The sequence below is a fragment of the Eurypyga helias genome, unplaced genomic scaffold (assembly GCF_000690775.1).
Source record: "Eurypyga helias isolate BGI_N326 unplaced genomic scaffold, ASM69077v1 scaffold13706, whole genome shotgun sequence".
NCBI classification, from domain to species: domain Eukaryota; kingdom Metazoa; phylum Chordata; class Aves; order Eurypygiformes; family Eurypygidae; genus Eurypyga; species Eurypyga helias.
This window is the reverse complement of record NW_010254752.1, coordinates 15,473-36,840: the sequence shown is the minus strand read 5'-3', so window position 1 is coordinate 36,840 and position 21,368 is coordinate 15,473. Positions and strand designations below refer to the sequence as shown.

General features: G+C 43.9%; 1 protein-coding gene across 1 annotated transcript in view; it reads left to right on the top strand.

Moving 5' to 3' along the window:
• The first annotated feature begins 11,286 nt into the window (after positions 1–11,286).
• The window catches only part of LOC104510766 (transcription factor 7-like 2), a 20,727-nt gene continuing 10,645 nt past the window's right edge, over positions 11,287–21,368 (top strand). Inside the window, exons 1-4 of the mRNA XM_010153120.1 lie at positions 11,287–11,349; positions 11,424–11,556; positions 13,685–13,787; positions 16,472–16,558. Of these exons, the coding sequence (XP_010151422.1) occupies positions 11,287–11,349; positions 11,424–11,556; positions 13,685–13,787; positions 16,472–16,558 (386 nt within the window). The remainder of the gene's footprint in view (positions 11,350–11,423; positions 11,557–13,684; positions 13,788–16,471; positions 16,559–21,368) is intronic.

Genomic DNA, 21,368 nt, shown 5'->3' with positions numbered 1-21,368 from the left:
GGCTGCTGTGAATAGAGGGAGGGAAGGCAATTAGTTGCCGTGTTGTTGGGGCTTTTTACTTGTCAAACCGGAGCCTCGTTGCTTTTGTTACTGCCGTGTAAAGGGAAATCGCGGGGTTTTGTTTTGGTATTAAGGGCCTTAAAGATTGCTGGCTGACACTTTGCACGCGAAGGCCAGAGCAGGGAGAGGGGCACGGCGCTCGGGCGGGCAGAAAACCCACCGATTCCCCCCCTGCTTGCTTCATCTGCTCCTAAAGTTGTTTGGTTGGTTTGGTTATTTTTCCCCTGGGTACCAGTTTGCGTTTTGTTTTGGTTTGTTGTTTTGTTTAGCCCGCATCCTCCGCAGATTAAACTGCCACTTAAAAAGCAAACCTGGACCGGCTCAAGGTCCCCCTGTTTGAACCAGAGGTTTAATTTTTCCCTAGATTTATTTAGTCCCGTTGTTTTCATTCTTCGGGGGATGCAGGGGGAGGCTGAGCTCGTTGGCGTGAGTCACCCAGATGTGCGCGGGGAAGACAAGTGTTTGCAACTGGTCCCCTCCGGTGCCTCGTCCGCAGCGGCGTCCGTCCCACATGGTGCTCGCTCTCCCTGCGCCCTCCATCCATCAGCCCTAACGAACTCGCTTAGAAGTGAGGAGGGGAAGAATGCAGCCACGGTTTCCCATTTATTCCCCCTTAGACCACCCTTCGTGGCTTTTGCCCCTCTCGCGGAGTAACTTCTTTATAACTTTAGGGAAGGGGATAAATAAGAGATGAGAGATTGACTCTTGGCGAACTTGGATGCTGCGGGTTGCCCTTGTACCCGGCTCAGATTTAGGAAGCGGGCGTCTCGCCGCTCTCCTGGGCGAGAGCGAGGCGCAGGGGAGAAAGCTTCGCCCTTGCTCAGTTCAGCGATGCTCTGTTTATTCTCACTCAGGAACAGCTTAGGGAAATACAACGGCGAGGGCACTGTAACGTTAGCGATCTGGAAGCTCTCTTGCGTCGCTTCTACAGCGGGGTCAGTGGTTTACAGAAATACTAAATACTGAAGGGGAAGGTTTGGGGGGAGAAAGACCAGGCTAATGGTAAAGGTCTGCCAAATGTCACCTCGGTGTTGCAATGACAAGAAAATATACTTTCCTTACAGCTCTCCCCCTAAGAAATTTGTTTTGAGGGATTTGACAATCTTGCGGATAAAGTGACTGCCTGCTACACTTAACTGATCATGCTCCCTCACGGCCGGCCGGCGCTTCCTCGCTGCACTTAGTAATACCTGTGCAACCTGGGTTGTAGTAGCATTGTCATTGATTTCCAAGGTAACTGCTTTTTAGCTCTTCTGAGCAGACATACCTGCGTGGGGGGGGGTGGGGGGAAAGTCTTTCTCCCCACTCCCTGGAAGGATGATGGTAAAGTGCTATATTGGAAAAGAGAGGAGGCTTCTCTAAATTTTGATAACCGCAGCTGACACTTTAGAAATAAGACACTTCTCACAGCCAACATGACAGTGGATTTTGAGCATTCAGAAAACACCAGGCCAAAAAACTGGAGACATCTTGATCTTTTAAGACAGCTTTTCCAGTACTTTAAGTGAAGGGGGGGAGCGGGGAAAGAAAAAGAGAGAAAAGCTGCAAGGAAAATAACACAAAGCCAGCACAATTGGCATCTAGACAGTAAAGAAAAAACTTTTTGAGGTTAAGAGAAGGAAAGACAAAGCTGTTATGTACCCGAGGGATGCAATTTTAGTGGGAATGGAAGATTTGAGTGGTAAAGGAGGAGCGCTTGCCTCTGGGTTCTCTCTCTTCCAGCAGTTCGGCTGCTGGCATCTCAATTTGAATTGCTGGGTGAGTAGCACTTTCTGCGTGCGCGCTTTCCGTCTTGACCATTGAACTTCTGATGTGACTTCTCTCCCTCTCCCCCTCTCTCCCTCTCCTTTTCTTTCCTCCTGTGTGGAATCAAAAAAAAAAGGGGGGGGGGAATCAAGCAAGCATCTCCAGCTGTGACCTTTGTTAGCGACGTTTTTATTTATTTATTTTATGGTAACGGTCTTTTTTAGTAGGGGGAAGCACGACTTTTCGATGACACTTTAATTTTCCAGCAGTGGCGAGGAGCGAGCGGCAGAGCCGTTTTGTCACGACACAATGGTGCAGCGGGGCAGAGTTGTTGCACTCCTCCTCTTTGCCCTTCCCTCCGCCTGATTTTGGGGTTTGGTTTACGGAAAGAGGAGAAAGGTGGGGGGGGAGGGAGGGCGAGAAGAAATTTTTTTTCTCGTGCATCCAGGGTGGGATCGGGGTGTGTTGGGTGGGGGGCATGTTTCAGAGCCAGGCGTGCAGCAGGTTTGGGGCTGATTTCTGGATGCTGAACAATGGTTGCCAGCGAGGGAGAAGCGTGTGCGCGTGTATTAGCGGAGCGTTGCATCCGCAGTCGCACATTCACACAGTGACCATGACATCACTAGCTTTGCTTTTCTTTTTCTCCTTTGGGGCGGAGGGGGCCACTTCAAAGCTTGCTTCAGTTCAGTACGATATTTCCTTAACTCTGAAACCATGAAGGTAAAAATGTTTGGGTTTGGTGGTAGTTTTTTTTTTTAAAGGAGAAAAAGTTGGTTTGTAGCAGGGCACATACGTTACAGTTAAGGGGATTTGGAGATGGAATGGTTTAACTCTTGTCGTACACCAAATGATTTTTTTTTTCCTTTTGGAATTATTAAAAATAGTATATAGTAGTTTTTAATTGGGTGCTTTTGATCCTGTGTTTCGTTGACAGTTAAATTTTCTGAATTCTTCAGAAAGCTCAGCTGTAATGTGAAAGATGAGAATTTGAGGGACACTACATAAAAATGGTATCACTCAGTGATAAAGGAATATTAAAAATAATACTGAATCTTGATAAATATGAGATAACGTCTGTTTTGACACAGTGGTTCTGTGTTCGTTATCAGAACTCCATGAGGCTTGTTTTCTCCCATTTACATATGTATTAGAGAAAGTAAACCTACCCCTCAGCCAATTCTGTACGTTGCCCATCATTATACACAGAAAACAGAAATGTATTTAAGAATTTTAGAAAGGATCACATTCTCACCGGCAGTGAATCTCGACTTTTCTGCTGCTTCCTTTTCTAACTCTGCCAGAGAGTCACTTGATTCAGGAGGAGGATTTCTACCACTTCAATGCTCTGTGATACCTTTGCCCGGGCAGCTTAGGTGATTTATTTGCCTTTTCTTGTATAAAACAAGGGATTCAATTCTGTAGAATTCATCTGAAATGAATTAATCGTAAAGGACAGTTATTTAGATGTCTGTTCTTTCCCTGAATGTTGTTGCATACGCAGGTTTTGCGTGGCTGGTGCTGAGATCTTGTAAGCGTTTTACTTTTAGAGGAATTCTTTTTACTGGGACTTGGGGCAAAAGGCCTGGAAGCGCTGTATATGTGTGTGTTTCCTTCCAAAATATTTGCAAAGTGTTCCAGTTCTGTTGTGCATTCAGTGTCACATTTTTAGGGAAACTTCGTTGAATTTATTCAAGAAATCAGTGATCTGGACTTATTTAATTTCATCTCTCAATTGTTTTGTGGCAGCGCGTAATGTTTTTAGCACGGTAAAAAAGGAAAACATTCTTTAGAGTGTTGTTATTCCAAAAGCTATTTGATATACATTTGTACATGTATTGTGTCTGTTGGTGTTGAGCACAGTCTGCTATAATTTGTGAATACTGCATTTTAAAAAGCTGTACTGAAAACTTGGCATTGTATCTTAAGGCATGTATATGCATGTTAGTTTTTTAATAATGCTGTTGTTACCGAAATTGCCAAATGCAAGGGAGTATAGGCATGCATGCTAATTTTTTTTTCATTTCTTGCAGTTTTTTAGCAGCCTCACATTCAAGTTCTTGCTGTAGACAGAAGTCACATATAGTCTAATAAAATCAGTGGAGCTATTTCTCCTACAGTGTATGTCTGTCTAGTGCTGAAATATGCGGTTTATGTGCAAGAATTAAAGCAGTTTAAAGTGTGGCATTTCAGAGCACGCTAGGCAGTAAGTAAAATTGCATTACCAGGTACACATACAGAGCACATAACAAATAAGGTCTATCAGGGCAATTATAAGCACCCTTTTTCTTATATTCACTTCTCCCTTCTTCCTGTCTTTTCTGATTGTGCTTGCATTATTGTTCTGCATCTCTCCCCTTTCCAACCCCCTTTATGTTTAGGGCTGTTTCCTCAAGACCTGCTCAGGTCTCACCAGTCTCTTTGCTTAGTGGTAGCGTATCCAGCTTAAGAGAGCAGTGGTTTTTGGTTTTAGTCTAAGGTATGCCAAGTCTTTCTGTGTTTTGCCTTGTTAGACATGAATGGAAGGCTTGCCTGCTCTAAAGAGAGAAAATCTGTCTAGTAATTAACTAAAATATTAAAAGAAAGCACCGAGTGTTTGTCGGGTTGGGGAAAAAACTGTGTGTCTCCTTTTTGCAGTGGAAGAAATAGATCTGGGCAACTCAGTGCCTGAGACTTGAAGACTCGAAGCGTGACCCTGTCGTCTTCAGATGGGGAAACCCACCTGTTGATCAAACCATCTGTGATTTTGAGATTCAGTCTAGGGCTTGGCTGGATACGTGCAGGCCACAGTTTCTGGGCTATAGTCTGGGGCGACCGGTGTCCAGGTCTGTATGCCAGAATCAGGCAGAGCAGGTAGAGCAGAGTGCTTTCTCTTCATCAATAAAGCATTTAGGGAGTGAATGAGGTAGAATCTAACTGGCATCAATGTAATTCCAAGTGATGCTAAAGGATCTCAAAATAGACAGCTGTGTCTGGGCAGGTGCTTGTCTGGGTCTGACCTGACATTAGAGTTAACACCACATGGTCCAAGGATGCAGCACTTAACTTGTATTTAAAACCTTTTTTTTCTTTACCCTTTAAAAAACCCAAAATCCATGCCAAATACTGTAACAGTGAGATTACAGCTGCACGACTTTGAAAGCCAAGTGTGAGCACGCTTAATACTAACGTTTTACTACTAGTGTTTTCAGTTCCTCTGCGTAAGAACTAACAGGCAGCTGTAATTAGATGGCTAAACCCCAGTTCTTTCCCTTTTTACGCTAGAGGATTTGGCATATGCTAATTGTCACCAGATCATTTCACATAATTGCCTTTTGGCAAAATTAAGTGGAAATTTCCTGAACATCTTAAATCCCCGCTTCCCCACCCCCTCCCCTCAGCACCTTCGCTCCCTCACAGGAAGGATGCCGAAAATGTCAAGCCGGGTGGCTTAGGGCTCCAGCATGCAGGGGGCACTTCATCATAGTTAAAGGGGGAAGAAAAAAAGGAAAACGATTCTTTTCTTGAATGAATTGCTGGACACTTAAAGCCAGGAAGCTGATTTTGTTGTTTTGTCTGAGAGATTGCTAATAGACTGTGGGGTTTTTTGGAAAGCTGGCAGTTCTAGGAGGAGCAGATAGGCGCTCGCTGGCCTGGGAAGTGGTCAGGGAGGGAGGGGGTAGAAGCAGAAGGATGCAAAAGTGTGGTGTCGTCGTGTGTCCCCCCCTGTTATTTTTATTTTTTTTTTTTTAATGAAGGGAATGGCAGTGGGGGGTTGTGGTGTTGGGTTTTTTTTTATTTTTTATTTCAAGCTCTGTCTAGGGGGGTATTGTCCCAGCACATGGTTGTCAGTGCTCCTGTCATCATTTGTGTGAAAGAAGAAAATGAGCCTTTTTTTAGCAGGACGAGTTGTGATTATCAATGGAGGCCTTGTCTCCCGCTACAATGGGCGGTTAGCTTGGGGCAGGACCTTAGGCAGAAATCAGCTACATTAAACTGTGAAAGGGCTCAGGCCACTGTATCAGCCATAATGGAGCAAGGGGAAGTAGTTTTCAGGAGAAAATGCTTAGTCAGGTGTGAAAGCATCCTTAAAAAAATAAACTGTGACTCCACTAGCTGAACAGAGCTGGGTACAATTAAATATTCGGGGTTTTTTTCAGGAAATGCTTCATCACTTGCACTGAATTTTCATGCTTGGGAAGGAGATGAGAACCAAGTTACATCTAGCTGGCGTGTTTGGTTGGCTTTAGCTTTTCAGTTAACCTGAATGGTTTGCAGTTGAAGTTTGGGGTGCAGCCCAAAGCAGGTGCTGATGTGTGTGATCCCCAGGACCCGAGTGGTGCTTACTGATGGGCGCTCTGCTTTGGGAGTTGGTGACCCTGGCTGGAAATGGAACAATATTCCAATATTTGGGATTTGCCTTTTCTTGCAATGTAGTTTTCTGATCTTGGGGGTGGGGTGTGGGTCATTCCTGGGCAGTTCCAAGGAGAGATCAAGCTTTAGAAAAAAAAAAACTCTCCTCATACAAGCATCTTTGGAGCTGCAGAGCAGCTTAGGAACATCTGTTAGCATTTCACTGGCCATAGTCAGCATAACTGCAATAGCACCATCTGGGAAATACAGGGAGACAAGTTATAAACCTATTTTTTAATGTGATCTGATATTGAATGGTACCCTTTGCTAAGCCCAGGGAGCAACTCCAGGAGGGCCTTCTAATTCAAGACCACTGTCGACCTTCTGCATCCACCCTGGAGGAGGGGAAAAGGCTGACAAACCCTCTTCTGTGCTGCTTTTGTTTTATTGTATTAGGCTCATAAAGGCACTTTCAGGGCCCATCTTTCTTCAGCAGAAAGGGAAAGCAGTGGGGAAAGGGGGAAGAGGAGGACATGGCAAAAAAGGCAGGCGGAGCTCTATCTCCATTTGTTTTCAGTGTCTGTTGATTAATAGTTTTCAAGGTGAATGGTGAGCTCTCATTCCTCCTCTGTGAGTAGTGGAGGAAGGGGAGTGGGCTCTGGGGGTCCGGGGTACAACTGCCTGATCTGTCTTTCCTTTGTCACATTCCCAGTTGTGGGCAGTCAGGGATGCCCGACGGGCAGCAGCCCGTCCCTGCCCGGTGAGCAGAACTTGGGGTTTTACGTACACTTGAAAGTTGTCCCTGGGCTGGGGAAGGGAGTCCAGTCCCTCCTTGGCTGCGGCCGTGGGAGCTGTGCTGGTGGTCCTGAGAGTTTTGGGCTCTGCTGGGACAGGAGCATCCCCCCTGGACTGCTCGGCCAGGGATGCAGTGGAACGGCCTGGCTGAGGCCAAAGGGTTTGGCTGCTGTGATACTGCAGTGGCACAATGGCTTGGTTTCAGCCTGGGTGGCTTTTTTTTGCGGACCTGCTTTTAGTAAAACCGTGTTATCCCGGCGAGGACAAATCCTCTGGCCTCTCTGGCATGTTTTCCTCTGACTTTGGGTTGATACCATGTTTTTATTACCAAAGCCAAACAAGCTATGAATTTGCAAACAGAAATTGCAGTAACAAACTCTTTCTATTTAAAGGTTGGTTTCTGTTTGTGTGCTCAACAATACCATGTTTCATCTCGTGCAAGTCTTATGTTGCTTTCAGAGACTTAGAAACTATTGATTTATACAGCATGTATTAACTTCTTCAATAAATGGGGAGTATTCATCAGTGGGGTGTATTAAATTGGGCTGTATACGCATAGAAGCATCTTTCATCCTGTTAATGAAATGTCCTTACCATGCAACAAAGACTAATACACAGCAATTTATACACACAATCCCCTGCAGTTTAAATCTGAAGTTTAGATGGGATTTTTGTTCCCTAAAGGCACCTATCAGAACTCAGGCTAAATGGATCTCAGTATCCTTCTCAAACATGTGTCAGTTCAAAATTTGGTGTGGGGGTTGGTCTTTTTTTTTTTTTTCTTTTTCATTCCAGAGCTCCATTATTGTTTAAAGTCATCTGTATTTAAGCACTCCCAAAGCATTTCAAATTCATATAGAGAGATTTAGTACTCGAGTCCCTATGGAGACAATTTCCTTTGGTTTGCTTCAGGCAGGGGTTATCAAGAAAAGCAAACTTCTGTTGTTTTTTTTCAATTCTTCCCCCTGCCCTCTAACCCAGCACATGAGACCCTGGCTTTCAGTGGAGGGGAGTGATTTATCAGCAGATGACTTGGTACTTTGTAGGTGCTGGGATTTCTCTCTAGAAATCTCCACTTGTCCCCATCCTGTTACCGCATGCCCTGATGCTAATCTCTGCGTACCCGTGCAGCTCCCCTTTCCGTGCCTGACATAGCCATAAATTGAGTTCTTCAAGCTGCCAGAGAAATTCCTGCATCTCACAGTGGCTTTTAGCTTAAAACTACACTTGATAAAGTACTCACAAATGTATATTGGAGAAGGGCCTTTTGCAGGGGGATGGCTAAGGTCATCTAATAGGTGTCTCCTATTGATGGCTTCTGTGGTTTACCTTTCATTGCCAGTGGATGGGGTTAGGACCACACTTGTTACTCAGGCAGAGCTCCCATTGACTTCAAAGGAAGATGCATGTGCGGGATTAATCCTGCTCTTTCCCAGCTAGTCTTTTCTTTTTCTCTTTTCCAAGGAAGCTTAGTTAACTTCAGGAATGCTGCTTTTAAAGACCAGCTTATTTAGCATATTACTCATGATTAGCTTAGCTTCCAAATCGTGCCTGCTTTCTGAGCGGGGTTACAGCCCCTTTTCCCAGTAGTGATGAGCAGTGTAAAACAGAATACAAATCTAGGCCAGGGTAGTGGTGCAGATGCAGACTGAAATTTGGGGGCAATGGACTACACTCCTCTGTCCCAGAGAGCATATTTTTGAGCTTGTAGATGGCAGTTTCGCCTTTTCCCCTGGTATCTTCTCCTCATACCTCTGCCTCAGTGTCATCGGAGCAGCAAAAAGGTATCCTACTCTTACACCCAGTACCTTTATATGAATTACCTGTTTGACTGTAGGACAGTCACCCAAATAAAAATCACTTACCTGGGGAACAGTTTGCAGACTAAGGTTGAAACGCATGGTTGATGATATTTGCTTCTTCTTATCTATCTATATATCTATTTATTTATTTTTATCTGAAAGACGTTAGGTAAAATACATAATAGTTCAGCACTTGTGCTGTTCTGTGGAGATATGATGGGGGCTCTTGGAATATCAAAGCAGTGGGTGGTAGTGTCCCACAGTTTACATGTAACCCCTATGGTATGGCTAGCTTTGGTGATACAGGGATTTAAGACCAACTTTCCTCTCACTTGTTGTTTCTTGTTTGTCGTCTTAAGTCTGACCCTCTAATGTTACTCTGTCACTTACTTATTTTTTTAACTAACCAGTTCCAGTTTCTATGAAAATAAGCTTTCCATGGAAGACAACCTTCATTGTCTGTCAGGATCTGGGTGAGGGTTTTTTGCAAGAGTTGGTAGATCACAGAGCTACAGCAGCTACCAGTCACACTGTGAGTCACCTATCAGCAGGTCTTCACACGTTTCTTGGCCAGCAAAAATCCCTCTTATGGGAATGATTGTTTTTTGTGACCCAGATCAATTGGTCATTTGGCATATAATGTCATGTGTTTGTTGAGTAGATGCCTGTTAGTTTGCACGGTGTTAGATGATTTGTTACGTGAAGCCCTTGCCAAGCCTTTCAGTGACTTCTGGGTTGCTTAGGTTGGTGCACTTGGAAGGGAACAGATTTTGGGTTAGAGCATCTCCTTTTTGAATTAAGGGGCTAAATCCCCATAGCTCCTCTGATGCAAAACCATTATGGGTCTCTGTGGTGAAAAGTTGTCCTTGGTTGCACAACTGATAGAAGACCTGACCTGCAGCCCAGCCAACACAACATGCTGTAATTCACAGCGTTGGCTGTCACGACCGTGCTCTGTCCTGCATGGTGGCTACTTGACATGGGACTGTCCTGTGCCATGAAAGTGGTATTAGAGGAGAATCACTCTGTGGAAGGGCTGCAAAAAGGAATACACACGGTAAAAGTTGTGGGAAGCATAAGCACTGCTCTTCGGCTTGGTTTTCTTGGATGCACAGTTCTTCTGCAGGTCATCAAAGGGGGGGAGTCCAATAGCTACTTATGCCCTAGGGTGGGGGTGGCTGGAGAAGCCAAAGCTGAAGCTTAGCTTGACCAAAGCACAGTGGAGGGACTTCTTATTTACTGGGGGGAAGACTGAGGTTTCTTTTCCTCCTAGCTCTTAGTTTCTCTTCCCTCTTCCTTCCCCACAGTCTAGAAACTCACTCTCAAAGAATAGCTGAATTTTTTTTGAAATGCTTTGAAGGGAAGCTCGTAGCGTTCAATCTGAGGTCAGATAATAACTTGTCCAAAGCGGCGCGGTGAGGGCGCGTGTGTTTGGGGGTGCTGGGGAGCAAGCGGTGGGGTCGGAGCTGTCCTTGGGCGGGAGGGTGAGCGGGGGAGCACTGGCGGACCCTGGACGGCAGCGGCGCTATCGGGGGCCGCCGTGGTATCACTGCTTCATTTTAATGTGATTCCTTTTACTTGATGTTAATGCAAGTTGTTCCTTACTTAAAGTAATAAAAGGAAATGAAGACACATTCTAAAATGAAACCTGACTCTAATCCATTCATCATCTAATACCAGCCTCTTTATCTTTGCTGGTACCTAATCTGGTTAAATGTCCCTGTTGTAGGATTTTAGTGAAAATCCTCTATGGGGAATAGGGGTTTTTGCAATTGGATTACTCGCAGTAAATGGTCCAGCAGTTTGCTTGTTTCAGCTTAATTTTTTCTTTGTGATCTTGTAAGGGTAAGTTACAGTTCAGCCTGCCTTTCCCTTTCATTCATTCACTCCTCTTTTTTTTTTTTTTCTGTTGTTAAGAAAAGGAATTTTTTTTTTTTTTCCTCACAGACCTGGGAATGTGACAGGGAAAACCTCATGATATCTGCGTGATTATTCCCCCCCCAAGAGTGTTAATTTCAATGGCTTTATCTGTGGTTTTGCCATTATTTATATAGCTGAATATTTTAGTAGCCTAATTCATCAGTATCCAGTTTCCATTTATTAGCGTGCTCTGATGAATTGATAATTAATCAGCTCTCCTAAAATATATATATATGTAGATATATAAAATATGCAGGTGATCGCTTGTCAGCTTAATGCTTGCTGATGAAGGGAATACTCTAGCACTACAAAGGCTTTTTATCTGGAGTATTTGCAATGAGCAGTAAAATGCAGAACTGAAAGTGAGGACAGGAAGGGGAAAGGAAAAGACCTACAGGTCAGTGAGCATTTGGGTCTTGTGCTAATTAAATGGGGGACTCTCAATCCCTCCCTGAGGAGTCTGCCTGCATCTTTGAGGTGAAGCTCAAGATTATAAAATAAAAAGGGAAAATTTTTAAGAATTGCTGTTGCTCCATACAGGAGCACGATGGGTCAAAAAGAATAAAGAAGCTGCAAGAGCAGTGAAAGTGTGTGAGAAGATTTTAAGCAAGAGGGTGGGAAAATTGCAAGGGTGATGCCGAGAAGGGATCTGGAAAAGCCTGAGGATCGTGTTGAAATCCTGGGTACTCAGATTTCTGTATGTCGTGCCCCACGCTGCAGTGGGGAGTACCCAACGCTCCTCTAACGCCATCAACCTTTTTCTCTTGACAGTCTAACAAAGTGCCAGTTGTGCAGCACCCACACCATGTACACCCTCTTACGCCGCTTATCACATACAGCAATGAGCACTTCACACCGGGAAACCCTCCTCCACACTTACCAGCCGACGTAGATCCCAAAACAGGTAGGTGGGAAGTAGTTTGGGGTTTTTTTGAGATTGGGTGGGTGGATCTTTCTGTGTTGCGTACTGGGGGGAAAAGAGTGCGGGAGGAAGGATTTCCCATGCTGGAGCACCAAAAGGCACATGTAAAATGTCAAACACGGGCAAGAACGTGGACAAAATAGTTTCTTTTTAAGGCAATTAGGCTTCAGAAGGAATCCTGCTGGGTGAATTTTCATAAGGCAGGGTGACACCGGAGTTGCATATGTGGGGTTGTTCACACGTGTGTTTCTCTGCAAGCATGGTACCCCATCTAGTAGTTCGCTCTACCAAGTGCTTGGTTTGCATGCACGAGCCAGAGAGTTAAACATGTACATTCTGTGATCTGCACTTACAAAATTGCAGCTGGAATTTTAAAGGTGGTGGGTCATGACCGGTTTCAAAATGAATCTCCTTTAATTCCCCAAATCCCATTGTTTCTGTGTCAGGAGTTCAGCCATTTTTCTCCTATAATGTTGAATTTTCATCCACTTAGCTCTAGCTCTGTACTTGCAACTCTCTTCCCCAACGTAAGTCTACCCAACTCTCAGTTCAGCCTGAAGGGCAGTCTTCTTGAATATAGAGCACCATGTAAAACCCTGACTAGATTTATTGGTGTTACAGAGTAAATTTACATGTTATTCTAACTTTTTAAAGAGTCCCTGTTTAACCTGAGGGCCCAGAGAAGTCAGACAGTGTCAATCTTCTTTCTTCGGGCTGCACTGAGTTCCTAGTGACAGTGGGTTTGTTTTTGTTAATCCAAATCCCAGTCGGTTAATTGGAAAGTACATCAGAAACTGAATTTATGTCAGCGGTATTGCTCTGTGTCGGCCCTAACGTATGCAGATAATTTATCTAAAGTCCAGCTCTTCAATGAGGCCGTGCATTAGCTGTTTTTCACTCCTTATGCTTCAGTTGGGGCCCCCTTTTAATTGTGCTTAATGCTAACTTCACATGGCTTAAAAGAAATCCATCTCGCCATCCCTGCCTATTGCAAGTGAATGGCATAGTCAACCTCTCATTTAAATAATGGTAGTACAGGGAATAGCTTTTAAATGGTTATCGTAAAACGTATGATTAACGTCTGTAGACTGTTTACTTTTCTTCTGTGAACATTCTTTCAAGTGTGCAAATAGCTCGGCAGCCCAGTTAATCTGTTTGGGTTTTGTAATGGAGAAAAAGCAATGTCTGCATGAAAATGTCACACAAGGAGATTTAATTTAGAGATTAAAAGCTTCCTGAGTGACTTAAAAAAATAGTTTGTAGCCATGAATACAGTACCCCTTCCTTTTAATGCTCTCTGTTTTAATTTTGCTTCTGCTGTGTAATTGTGCTCTGGCTTGTTAATTGAAAGACTCAGTCTTGTAACCCTTACTCGCTGCGTAATCCCTGCTTGCTCTTAAGGTAAGGAGAGTTAAGATTTAAGCCTTCTGTCTGGAACTGGTTTCTGCTCTCCTACTAGGAACTGCACCAATTTCAGAGAGGACAGATGGGCTCTCTGTCCCCCGTGCACACCTTTGGCATCTGCCCCTCGTTTTAGCAAGCACTTCCAGGGGTTCTCTGCTCCTAGGTTTTGGGAAAGTTTCCTAGGTTTGCTGAAAAGCAAACAGCATTTGCAATTGTAACGGCTTTGTAGCTCGTTTTGGAGGTTACTTTGGAATAACGCCATGCTATTGAGTACACAAAGTATGGGTAGGGCCTGTGCTCTTTTGGTGGCTTTCAGACTAAAATAACCACAAAGTTGATACAGGGACCATCTTTCTGTTGAGCGTTTAAGACGCTAGCGTTTAAGCACCTAGCACAGCATCACACCAAAACGATAGCTAAGACTCCTAAATTCTCATCCTAAATAACAAAATAATTCTCTCTGGTTGGAAGGGTGACTGAGGGAGCGAATCACATCAGTTTTTCTAGTTGAATCTCATTTAACAAGATGCCAAGAGTCTCACTTTATAAATTAAGACTCTGAAACAGACTTGGGAAACCCGAAGTGAGGGCATGAGTATTGTAATAAACGAATAGGTAGCAATTTAGAAACCTATGTGCTTTTTCCTTGTATTTTATTTATTTTCATGTATTAATACTAATGCTGCTTTATGTTGCTTTTCCATAGGAATTCCAAGGCCTCCACATCCTCCAGATATATCTCCTTATTATCCGTTATCACCGGGCACTGTAGGACAAATCCCCCATCCGCTAGGATGGTTAGTACCACAGTAAGGAGTTCCATTTTTTTAATTTCCTTTTTTCTTTTTTGATGTGTAAAATTTATGTTAAAACTTGCATGTGTGTGTGTGTGTGTTTGTCTGCTCATGTGTGTGTGTGCAGTCTGAGATAAGTCTGTTTGCCAACTGCCACTTCACTGAGTGGTTATGAATTTACCCACCTCATGAAGATTAATTCAAACTTACACCAGGTCATGTGGTCTTAAATAAACATCAGCAGTTGGGCATAGCGTTGCATGTCATCTCAACCAGCTGATGACTTGTGAAGCATGAATTTTTAAACCCTTATGCAGAAATGTCCTTTTCTTGTTAATATCTTTACACTACACCACATGGGGTTTTCTCAAATTTGGGTTTCTGGCAGATCAGGTTGGTTTTAATGGCTTTCTTTTTAAACAGGGCCATCCTCACTATAAATGTGCAATTTTAAATTTCATTGGCCTTCCCTGTTGAAACCCCTTTCGTTTTTCTTCTGAAACAGTAGAGCTTTACATCAGCCAGTGAGCAGCATTCTTGGTCGAGATGTGGTGGGGTAGTTGGCATCCGAGGAATGGAATTTTCTTGCAAACAAGAAAGAGGAATTAGTTTACTTTAAAACTGGCTAAGAAAAGTCATGGATAGTTAGTTTGAGGTTTCGTTTTCTCTTCAGCTACTCAAATCCCACTTGTAGAGAGTCTTGTTGGGTATGAGTTCCCCTCCAGTAATTAAGTCTTTATTTTTTTTTTTCCTTATGTTTCTATCTCTGCAATGGGTTTATAATGCACTTAAGCACTGCCTAGGCCTTTTGTACAGTATATTTGATTTAAATAACTATAAAATACATTTGTATTGCTAGATACAACAGTCCTCCACATTAAAAATCAAGGTTATTACCCTATTTTTCTCAAATATCAGGCCTCATCAATATTGGAGAGATCATATTTCTTTAGAAATTAATTGCCCAAAGCTAGAAATAGTTTTTTCCTGCTGTTTTTTGAAGGTTGTTTGGCCAGCTGTTCTAAAATACCTCTCCACAAGTTTGCCTTCCGTAAGAGAGTGGGATTCACAGCCTGTAGGAGAGCAGAGCAGGGGTTCCACACATACAGCCAGGTCTCTGGCAGGGAGAGGGGGATTGTCATCAAAGGCTTCAGGGTGCCTTTCTCAAGCACCGAAGTGTGGATGCAGGAGAGCTGGATCTTAAATCTCAGCCCACTTCTGGCCATTTTGCAGGCTGTCCTTCATCTCAGGGTGGTCATGCAACGTGCTTGGGTAGAGGCTTTCCCACCTTGAGGGTGAAGCATGTCCATCAGTTGCCTGCACAAGGCTGTTTCTGTGGAAGAGCACATTATGAGCACAAGAAAAACCCAGGGCATTTCTCTGTGAAATCTTAAATTCCTCCGCATTTGTGGTGATGCTGGTAGAACGTGTGTCAGCTCCTTTTCTTCTCGTCCCTTTCTTGCAGTACAGCCAGCTCTACTGCAGCTGCTTACCTCAAGTTTTCAGTCATTTAAAACAAATGTACTCAGCTAATGCCGAAAGTCAGTAATGATAAAGACATGAGAGTGTAGTGAAGAAATTCCTTGCTGCTGTTGACCTGTGCCTCATTGTACATCTGTGTCTCAAAGCCTTAGAGACACAGGTTTGTCCTCTATGTCATGGCTGCCAAACCATATGAATGTTGCCACACGTGGCCAGTTTCATCAGGCAGGTGCTAATGGCCTCCTTTGTCACAGGAAGACTCTCTCACCACCGCTGGTTTATAACAAGCCAACACCCATGGCGTACTTATCTACCCACAGCTCTTACAGCTTCTTCGAGTGGGTTTTGTTGAGGGATGATGCCATCAGACTTGCTTTTGCTCTTGGAGAGTAGTATGGCCAACTTTGCAGAAATAACCCAAGGCTTTTATTTCCCCTCTTGTTGCCTCATGCTTCACCATCAACTTCCCAACCCATCTATCCTCAACTGGCCTGGATGTCTCTAGCATAGTACCCCCCCAGAAAGCATCCTGCCCAGTCAGATGATATAGTTGAAGGACAGATGAAAAGAACTAGCCAGCACAGACAAACCTCAATCAGAAAAAGTTGTGTGTCTTTCATGAGGATGCTGTTTTGCATGTTGCTGTATTTTTTAATTATTGTAATGAGGTGTGATTGTCTATTGGTTACCCACAATACTTCTTGGGGACTCTCCCCCGGTAACTCTTGTCAACACTTGTTAATCTGACAAAAGGCTACAAATTAAGCTCTGTTAATTTAATGTTTTCTCACCGAGATCTAAATACCGAAAGAGGCCCAAAGCGCAACTGAAGTCCTTTGATTCACTGTACTTTATTTTGGTATAAATTTACATTCATTATTGTTTTCCTTTGGATGTGTAGCCCTCAATTAGTGTGATGGCTCCATTAAAGCAAGCGAGACTTCGCCTTTAATTATTACAACAAAACACCTAGTTTCAGCTTGGGGAGAGGGTCTCTATTGACATAAGCAGAGGTTATAAAATTTAATTAGCCATTCCTATCAGATTTATGGCATTCAAATTGTTCTGTGTTTCTTTCCTTTGATCCTTGCTGTACAATCCCCAAGATTTTTGTTCTGATCAAATGAGAATAAAGCTTACTGTGCAGAGAGAAGTTTTTTGTTGTGATTTTTTTTTTTTTTTAATCTTTTTTTTTTTTTTCCCTTCTTTTTTGCCAGGCAAGGTCAGCCAGTGTACCCAATCACGACAGGGGGTTTCCGCCACCCTTATCCAACAGCTCTGACCGTCAATGCTTCCATGTCAAGGTGAGTTCAAATGCTGAGGTCCTGAATGGAGAGCAAATGTAACTCCTCCTGCCTCCCTCTCTAGTGCAGGGCGTTTCACCAAGGAAGCAGATTTCTGAAAAAAATTCAGTTAAATAGTCATTCTTACTTCTTTGGTGGGGTGAAGGAGGAAAGGATGAAGGGGGTACCTTCCCATTTGAGGAGAGAAAGGTGTCTTAGTGCTGTCATCGGGCTCTAAGAATTTGTTTTTGAGGGAGAGGTGGAGCAGTGGGAAGTAGTCTTTAAAAGCCAAACTGAATGAAAAAGCTGGGAGAATGTGATGTTGAAAAAGCAAGGAGGAGAAGTCATGATACCTTTTGCTTTCTCGGTGGCTATCACCCAGAGCAGTGCTCTGTGTGTGAGAGGGGAGTTGCGGGAGGGAGGAGGGCTGCTCTTCAAGCAGAGTTGGGAGGAAGGTTATTACACTATGTTTTCCCCTACCAAAGCTCCAAACACTGATAGTCAACATAAAAGTGCCTGCCTGACCCTCTAAAGCTTTAGAAGTATATATTTCTCCCCCTCCCTGCCTCCAATTAATTCCATCTAATTTTCCAGGGGCTGCTAGTTTTATTTACAAACTGGTTGGCAGCACTATGTTTAAGTAATCACTAATTGCTCCTAATGATAGTTTTATTTTCTGTTCATCTGATTTTCAGTCTGGTTAATTAAATCGGTGGAGGTTTAGACTTTCCTGATGGGCTGAAACAGCTAATCCATTTTGATGATGGCACATAATTAAATTAGCATGCATTACATAGCAAGGTTCCACGTCTCTTCTCTGCTCTGTCCCTTCCTCTCCATCTCTGCAGTTTAATATGTGAAGGTTGGTGTGTAGAGGATTTAAGGAGGAAAAGACTGGGGGCGGAGGGAAGCGGGGGAAACTCACCTCATTGAGAAATGGAAACCTGTAACTAGAGCTCATGAGTGAATGGGTAGGGAAATAATAGTGTCATGTCTCCTTTAGATAAGTAGAGTAAAAGCAAAAAAATTAAAATTTGCCCATGTTGCTCCAGCAAATAGAGAGACAACTGTGGAAAATCAATTTTTAAAAAAAATGTAATAGAGCCAGCACAGGGGAGGAAAAATCCTGGGTTGGGGAGAAATCTGCAAATTTAAACAATGGTTCCCTCCCCCCATTTAATCTTTCTTAATATCTGTAAAAGACTTGCAGGCATGGTGTGAGGCAAAGTAGAGCTTGATTTAGTTTAATTATTATTAGAGAGGCTAGTCATTTGAGGGAGGGGGGAGATGTGGGAGGGAGGAGGCTATATTCCCAAGATAGGCTTTATGAAAGGTATCTAGTTAAAAAGAGTACACAGCAAATTAAATACATTATTGTGGTAATGGGACGACAGAAGTAGAGGTCTATTATACTTATGGCAGTTATAGGAAATGTAGGCTCCTTGCCCTGTTCTGGCACATCCTTTGATATTCATTCCATTCAGCAGCAGGGCCAGGACTTCTCAGAATTAAGTGATGGGTCATTATACTTTAAACACCATGGAGAAGCCTAGATTGGCAATTAAACAGCACTTGCTGACACTCGCTTGTGCCACCCTGTGACCCCCTTTAGATTGAGTTGTTGGAGCTCGGGGCCCTCAGCCTGCTAAATTGGTAGCAGGCACTTCTCCTGACGAGGGCTGGCTCTGAAATCTGCCGGCTTCAAAGGGAGCAAGATCATGTATAAACCATAATGTGGGTGCACCGTGGCTCAAAAAATAAGGCAGGAATAGATGAAATGTTACAAGTGCAAGGGGAAAATGAGAGAATAATGACAAATCTAATGCAACTCAAAGCAGAATTGTTGCACAGAAAAATGCATCCCACTGCTTGTGCATAAAATCAAGGCAGGCAGATGACATCCAGTTAACAGAAACATGTCAACAGTGAAGTAAAGTGAGAGTGAGTAAGAGAGAAGCCCCTGAGACAGCCAGGAACAAAAAATTAGTTGTCCTTAACAAGTTAAGACTCATCATTATATTCTGGCTTGGAGCCATAAAAGGAGACAGTGGTGTATAATGAGCTGCTTAGAATTTTTAGGGTGTTTATTGCAATTCATGGAATACTTGTCTAAAGAAAAAAATACGAGGGGATGTCTTAGGCAAAGGTGAGGGGTGTGCACACACGCACACAGCCTTTCTTTTCGTCTCTGACATAAGCCCGTACGTGCACACATGCTCAGGCGCACACGCAGGGTGATGAATAGATTTAAGATGTTTATCCTTTGTTTCAGCCCAGAAACTTCTCTCCTGGTTTCCCATACATGGGAACACCCTCTGGGCAGACCGTGCTACGATACGTGGTTCAGTGCATGTTTCCTCATGCCTGCCGTATCAGCTGGAGTGCCTGAGCTCAGCGGTGGGACAGCCCTCGCCCTGAGTAGCCAGCGTAGCTGGGAGATGGGGCTGGCGTGCCCGAGGATGCCCACGCTCGCCTGCAGACGTGCCATTCCTGGCTGGCCTCTGGGCAGCAGTCCTGCAGGGCGCTGGTACAAGCCTTGGGGTCATGGTGTTGGCTCTGCTCATATGTTGAAGCCAGGGCAGACCCCGACCTCACCCCTCCATCCATTTTTTTCCAGAGCCTTCCTTTAAAAGTAGCTCCTGTCTTTGCCTGCATTATGGTATAGACCTTTGGAGCATATAATGCTTCCCAACCCTGAATATTCCCGAAGCTTAGTAATTACAGTTCCTTAGTTAGACTGTGCTTATGAATAGTTTATAAAAGGTTAATGGGTGACTAATAGTGATTTTCATAAATGGTTTAGACTATTAAGGTAGTGTCTTCAGGTTGTTTTAACCATTTACAACTCTTTCTCTGCTTGTAGCATCACCCCACTCACTTTGTAGGCGTGCAACACGCTTACAACATCTCTTAATCCTTCACTGCCCTTCTATAATATGCCCCTGATGTAAATTGAGTCAGGGTTAACTGACTGATGGGCAAACAGTGGACCCACTATGAAAAAACAACTGCTGTGAGAGAGAATCAGGAAATAATTTAGCAGAATTACACCAGACAAACACTGCACAGCACTGAAGTGGTGGCAGTGGAAAATACCTTCTGTAATTGAAATTTCAGGGGAAATTCACTTTTGCTGAATGTAATCACTGAAGTTGGAGTGTAGCCAGGAGCTTAAAAATTAACATTCCTCCCCTACTCGTATTGCTGTGTGACTGGATATCTACATGGAAATAAGTAGGCGATCAGACTTTGGGCTGAACCCTCACTCAGCCCACTGAAGTCCATGGGATTGTGAAAGCAACTTTGGGTTCTGGAGCATGTTTTTAGAGTCCCAAACATAGGAAGGGGTGTGTAAGTCTAAGAGGGCTTTGTGCCCTGAAAGGAAAGAGATTCAGGGTGAAATAATGAATGGTCATTGGTAATGAACACGCGACTTCCTTGGGGAAGCTGCCACCCTGAAAATAACTACTGAGCTGCAGCAGCATGTTGCCAAATGCTGCCGTGTCTCTGAGGTTTAGAGCTCAGTGGGTAAAATCTCAGCCCACCTGAAGTCAGTGGAGGCTTTGCCATCCTCCAGGCTTTCACACAACATACATTTTAATTTTTTACCAGATCCTCATTTGAGAAGTGAGTCTGTGGCCCAGTTATCATGGCCCCATCATGGGATCCTCTTCAGAAGTTTAACAAGCACCATCCTTTGTCCCCATTAACAACAGGTGTAATCAGTCTTTTGTGATACTTGGCAGCCCTTCTCCAGTGATGAGTCTAATCTTACTCAGGTCCACTCTCATACCCTTCCCTCCTTGTGCTACCACTGCACTCACCTCTTCTCCCTTGCTGGCATATGCCCACTGCCCTTCCCACTGTGTCCTCATGCCAAACAAGCACAGCTCTTCCTGCCTTCTCTCTGAAGGTAGGCTTTTCATCTCCGTTATCATCCTGCCTTGCCCTGTTGTCATGGCTCTTTTTCCAGTTGGGACTCTAACTAGCCCCAGCAGCATAGTCCTCTCTTGAACGTTGGGTCTTGTCTAGGACAGGCAGTTATTCGGTAGTATGTGTGTCAGCTTTTTATCACTATTCTTATAGTGATTTTTTTAAACTCCTTTCAGTGAGGTCAGGATTTTCCATGGGTTTTATTTTCACCCATGTTTGTAAAGTTTTTTTTTTTTTAAAAAAAAGCTCTTACTGTCAGTTTTTATTGTTTGCACTGTGCAATGGCTGAAGGCTCCAGGCACTGTACGAACAAACGTTAAGTATGTCCAATCAAAATATATACACACTAAAATAAGAGAGGGGGAACAGGGGGGGAAAAAACAAACCCAAAAACCTCAAAACCTAAGCCCTATAGAAAGGCCCAGCTTGTGTCTTGCTGATGGTGAGGCAGTTCTGTGGCAGAAGTGGGACCCCGGACGCCGTTCTCCTTGCAGCCTCGCCCTTGTCTTCTGTTCTGACCTACCATGCACCAAAGCATTTCCCCAGACGTGCGTTTCTCTCCCAGCTACTCTTGTCAGAGAGTGAGGAAGGCACAATCCCCTTGGAGGTTTGAGTCTGTGAGTCTTAAGCAGAAGTAGGAATGGCCATTTTGCTGCCCATTCTCCTCTTCCCTTGACATCACACCCTCCTTCCCTTCTCTCCATGCCTTTGTTTGTGAGGAGCTGCAGTTCTGTACAGCTTGAACAATTTCACATTCTCCCTGTCAGTCGCTGCTCTTCCCACCACTGCCTTCAAAGACAAAATACTTCTGTCTAATGATCCTGAGTGCTACCAGTTGGTAGACAAAGATCCTCAGAGCTCATAGTGGACAGTACCTCTTGTTCATGAAAGTACTACT